This window comes from Monodelphis domestica, chromosome 1 (assembly GCF_027887165.1).
Source record: "Monodelphis domestica isolate mMonDom1 chromosome 1, mMonDom1.pri, whole genome shotgun sequence".
NCBI lineage: Eukaryota > Metazoa > Chordata > Mammalia > Didelphimorphia > Didelphidae > Monodelphis > Monodelphis domestica.
This window is the reverse complement of record NC_077227.1, coordinates 480081035-480086613: the sequence shown is the minus strand read 5'-3', so window position 1 is coordinate 480086613 and position 5579 is coordinate 480081035. Positions and strand designations below refer to the sequence as shown.

General features: G+C 45.1%; 1 protein-coding gene across 1 annotated transcript; it reads right to left on the bottom strand.

The window, feature by feature from the left end:
* Window positions 1-498: 498 nt before the first annotated feature.
* NPBWR2 (neuropeptides B and W receptor 2) lies at window positions 499-2473 on the bottom strand. The gene is made up of 2 exons (XM_016428563.2): window positions 2227-2473; window positions 499-1769 (listed from the first exon to the last, which is right to left on the bottom strand). The coding sequence occupies exon 2, from the start codon at window positions 1762-1764 to the stop codon at window positions 694-696; it is 1071 nt and encodes a 356-aa protein (XP_016284049.1). The 5' UTR covers window positions 1765-1769; window positions 2227-2473; the 3' UTR covers window positions 499-693.
* Window positions 2474-5579: the final 3106 nt, after the last annotated feature.

The following is a 5579-nucleotide window of genomic DNA, read 5'->3' as shown; positions in this document are numbered from 1 at the left end:
GTTTCTCCATGAGATTCTTTTCACATTGGTTAATCTCTGTCCAAGTCTGTTTATCTGATCTGATCCAGTATGATCAGTCTGGGTTGGTCTATTTTGGTCACTTTGCCGGGTTTGCCAGCCTATATAGACCAGATAGACATCTAGCCTACTCTGAGCCAATCCAGCCTGCCTGAACCAGTTTATCTGGGATACTCTGGGTTGTTTTGAATTTTTCTCCCTGAGTTGATCTGTGGGGTAGACTTGTCACTACTAGTTTGTCCAGGCCAGTCTTTCTGGGATGGAGTTGGAATTGTTTGAAGAGACTCTGTCCCAGGACCTAGAATGCCCTCAAACCTGGCTGCTGTCCTGATGCTATTCAGCAGGTGGCAACATAGGAATATGACCTAAGTCTAGGACTGTTTGCAAATGAAATGGAAACATTCATTGTCCCTTTGTGATTTAATGAAACCTTTGTTTAGGAGGGCCCAGAGCCAAGAAAAGTGATAGAAGCATTGAAAGTCAAGTTACATCAAAAAACATTTATTAAGTGCTTAGTATGTGCCAGGCACTGTGCTAAATATTGGGCATACAAAGACGACAAAAGACCAAGAAGCTGGCAGGGTTGCCCAAGTGCTGGGTGTGGACCCTTGAGAGGGGGCTTACAGGAGATGGGCCTGGGGGTGTGGTGATGGAGCTGGGGCCACCGTGCTGTGCTCAGGTTGCTCTGCATTCCAACATCTTTCGGAAACTCTTGCGGAAGTTGTCATCCAGGAAGGCATAGAGGAAGGGGTTCAGACAGGAGTTGGTGTAGCTCAGGCTAGTGATGAAATAGGAAATGCCAATAACCAGGGAGGTCTGGGGTAGGTCTGTAGTTAGTGCCACAATGGTCGCTAGATGGAAGGGCATCCAGCACAGGAGGCACACAGCAAGGACAATGATGACCATGATGGTCACTTTCCTTTTGGCCTTGTTCAAGGCCCTGGCATTGGAGTTTAGGTTCATGGTCCTCAGCTTGTGAAGCATCCCAATGTAGAGGATACAAATGGTGGAAACAGGAATAGCAAAGCCTAGGACCAGGGTATAGATGCGGCTAGCCTTGAACCAGAACCTCTCAGGTTGAGGGAAACTTAGCCCACAGCTCTTGATCTGCAGTTCATTGGTATAGACACTGGCAAAGATGAAGAAGGGCAGGACAATGAGGGTCACCCAGAGCCAGATGCAGATGCTGGTGGTTCTTGCGGCATGGTAGGTTCGATAAGGCAACCGTCGAGATTGCACAGTGGCCAGTACCACCAGGTACCTGTCTACACTCATCACGGTCAGGAAATAAATGCTAGAGAAAATGTTGTAATGATCAACAGCCAGAATGATCTTACAGAGGAGCTCACCAAAGGGCCAGTAGCGCAGGAGGTGTTCAGCAATATTGATGGGCAGCACCAGTGTAAAGAGGTCATCCGCAATGGCCAGATTTAGAATGAACATGTTGGTCACTGTCTTCATTTTTGGTGCTTTGAGGATCACATAGATGACTGCAGTGTTGCCAGTTAATCCCACTGCACAAATAACAGAGTACATCACTGGGAGGAGGATATAGAAATCTAGAGACTGTTCTGGGAAGGTGAAGTTGGACTGGCTGCTATTATCTGGGTAAAAGTCACCTCCTGTCATGTTGTACAGAGAGCAATTGTCCTCGTGCCTCATCCCTAGGTCCCCAGTCTGTTGGTGCTGGTCATCCTCTGCGATGACCTGTGATGGGGCTAATGGTTCCTGCCCCATATTCCACATAGTGGCTGGAGGGATGAACAGAATGGCTTGTTATTGAGGGCTGGACATTGAGAAAGAAAACAACCAGGAATTTCTGAGGTTTGAGAATCTGCTCAGACATCACAGTAAATGTCCCTTCCCTCCTTCCTCTGGTGAAAGTAGTAGCCCCCTTTCCCTAGGATAAAGATTCCATAATAAAGCTTCAGACAGAGCAAAAGAGACCCGAATAAACTCAGAACCCTCAAATCTCATCCCCCTTAAATCCTAGAGCTCTGCCTGGCTCCATCTATCGCTGTCACTTTCCTGCTTTTCTCCGTTCTGCTCTGCCCAGAGAGATCCACAAACAGATGATGATTCTCCTCTAAGCCTCTCTCCTTGGGCAGACAGGTCAAGCCTTCTGCCCTTCACTCCCTGTGAATACCCCTTTCCTTTTGAGCCATTTACTTTCCATAATTCCACTAAGTAAGCTGGATGGATACTCACCCCTGCTTCTGCTAAAGTGGAGCTCTTACAGTGCCCTGGGGAAGTAGCTTCTCCTTTTGGGTCATCATTACATTCCACAAGGAATCCCGGCAACAGAGATATTGTAGCAGGAGAAATGCGCTGTCCAGCACGACAGGAGCTTGACAGGCTGGGTGTTAAGCATCGGGGGCTGCCTAGGCAGCCAAGTGTGTGTGTGGTTAATGGGGGAGATGGCCTCCTTCCCTGCTAACCTGTCCCTGTGCTGGCCCTATGTTATAGACAAGAAAACACAGACTCGAGAGACCTGAGGAAAAAGTTTGTGACTCTGAGGGACTGAAGATGACCAAACTCCGGATGAAGAGTGTAGTCAGCTTGCTGCCCATTACACCCTCGTGGTGGGGGCATGCCAAGCTCCCACAGTGGGTGCTGTCTGCTCCTCACTGCCTTTGCCCTGCTCCCTCACCCTTAAGGGAAATGGGTGGGAACCCAATTCCCACAGTGAGGACATGTTCCCGCACTGCATAGCCGCTTCAGAGCTGACTCCCCCAGTCCTGCTAGGCTCCCTCTAAGTCTGTGCCTGGGAAGTCCAGCTCCCACGGCCCATCTGCTCAGCCTCCGCTGCTAAAACCTGAGTCCTGAGTGGGCATTCTCCTTACCTGAAGCGTTCCCTGGTCACTGCTACAGCACCGGTATCTCCGAGTCTGAGCCCAGTCTCTTCTTCTCTGCAGACGCAGGCGGAGGTGGAGGGTCTCTGAGCCCTGATGACGCTGGCAGCCCAGGGGATTACACTTGCCATCAGAGCATCCACAAGCAAGCTAACTGAGAAGTTCATGCTGCTCAGGCTGGGACCTGAGACTGACTGGTCCTCATCTTCAAATGTGTGTGTGTGTGTGTGTGTGTGTGTGAATGTATGTTAATAAGTATGTGTGAGAGTGCGTTTATGTTACTGTGGGTGTGTCCTTTTGTGTCTGGGTGTGTCTCTGTTTCTGGATTCTCTTTGTGACCTTGTTTGTGTATCTGTATGTGTTTGTATCGATGCTCTTACCACAAGCTATCAGCTTATAGTTTATTAGCCAAGCTATATGTGTTCCAGGGGGCAGGAGAAAGCTGGGACAATTTGCTTGGAGAGATGGTACCACAATCACACCTGCCTAGCCTAGGGTTTTTCAGACTCAGAAGGGAAGTGGTCACCTTGGTAGAGCAATAAAACAGGGGAGAGGAGGCAGGTCATCAATTGCCAACACTCTTGATTTCTGAGCCACCTTACTTATTTGGTTCTGATAATGCTGGATTTATGCATAAAGGACTTCATTCCCATGGTTCAGGTCCTCTCACAAGCTTGAATATTTGAGACAAGCTGATAATTCTAGAAACAATATGTTTAGGGGGTTTTGGACAATTCAGATAGTCACAACAGATAGTCACAACTGCCTAGACAATTCTACCTTTTCCAAGTTTGAAGAAATCCTTCTGGGGACGAATTTCCAAACCAGATACATGAATCAAAGTCAGATAATGACCCCCCCCCCCACTAAATTGACAGACTAGAGAACAGCCACTTTAACACCAGTTTGATTTTTCAAATTCTACACATTCCAGTTGCTCCTGAAGCTAAATGGAAGGTTCCCTAATTCTCCCTTGTCCTTTAGGTTCCATATTATTGTTTCACCCTTCTCTGAAGCAAAGGTGGCCTTAAAAATGAGGAACCCAAAGGCTAAAGAGGTTAGGTGATCACATAGTTAGAATTAGACTCTTCCTTCCAAATTTTCCCTCTCTTGCTTCACCTAGGCAAGAGGTTGCATTTTATATTGCATAAAGAGATGACCCCAGAGATAGGAAGACTGCTTTCAACCTCTGTCTCCAACACAGAATATCTGTGCCACCCTGGACAAGTCACCTAATTTCTCATCTCTAGACTAGAGATGGCAAACAGGTGGCCAGCAACACTCCTGAGTGAGATCCAAATCAGATTAAAAGGTAATTGGGAAACACTGAACAAAATAAGTAAAATTACAGTAGAACACAGATAATGGTAATATGTAGTGTTCCAAGTCAATATGTGATCCTTATGAAAGGTTTAGTGGTCCCTGTTTCTATTTGAGTTTGATACCATTCTCTAGGCAACTCTCCAAGATATAAATTGCAGAAAAGGCACCAACCTGCATTGGTAGTAGAAATTTTCTCATCTGGAAGTCCCGTGTTTCAATTAAATATTGAGCAAATCCTTATCCCTATTACTTTACCTAAAACAAAGATGTGGTAAAAAGAGGTCTTACTATCTATCACAAGACCTTGGTTTGAATTTTTGACTTTAGCTGCAAGTCATTTCCTTTCTCTGAGACTCAGTTTTCTCATCTGTAAAATGGGGATAACACTTCCACCACTGCTCTCTTAGGGTTGTAAGGAAAGTACTTTGTAAATTACAAAACCCTACAGAAATGTGAACTGTTATTATAGGAATTTTTTTTCTCTCTCTCTTCTATTTTAGTCCTCCCTAATGAAGACTCTCTGTTCTATTGCAGGGACTAATGGGTCTTGGAATATCATATTCCAGTAAGAGTTGGGCTTTATTTTTCCCTTGAGAAGGCAATGATTTTGTTTGTCTCTGTCAGAGACCTATAGCACACTACTATTGGGGTTAATTTGGGGTTTCTTCTTGCTTTTGACAGGTTTACACCAAAACCAGGTTATAAATGAAATCAGCTTTTGGAAAAGAAGTTTTCTGGAAAAGCTGAATGTGGGAAAAGCTCCCCTGACAGAATATTGATGATTTAGAGTGCATTTCTTATTTATAAAATACCATTTCCTCTCTGATATTTGTTGTAAGATCAGAGGTGTATTCCTCTGAGGAGAAAGAGACCTTAGAATATCATCACACTTTAAGATGGCAACAAGTCTGCATGTATCCATACCCTCAACTCTAGGATTATAATGACCTGTTTCAATCTTAAGATCAGCCAACAAATAATAATAATTTATTGAGCCCTGGGTTTGGAGTCAGGAAGACTCTCCTGTGGCCTCAGACACTTACTAGCTGTGTGACCCTGCACAAGCCACTTAACCATATTTGTCTCACTTTCCTCATCTGTAATATGAGCTGGAGAAATGAAATGGGAATGGTAAACCACTCCAGTATCTTTGCCAAGAAAACTCCAAATAGGGTCACAAAGAATCAGACATGACTGAACAATAACAACAAAAAATGATCTAGGCACAGGACTAAGCCTAATCCTCAAGGAGCCTACAGTCTAATAGAACCTCCATGAATCATTCTTTGATTTATGTTTCCCAAGAAACACCAGAATTTGCTGATGTCTCAGTTCCCACAGACATGAGTAAGAGCACCTTCAGCTCCCATGCAAGTATTAGAACTA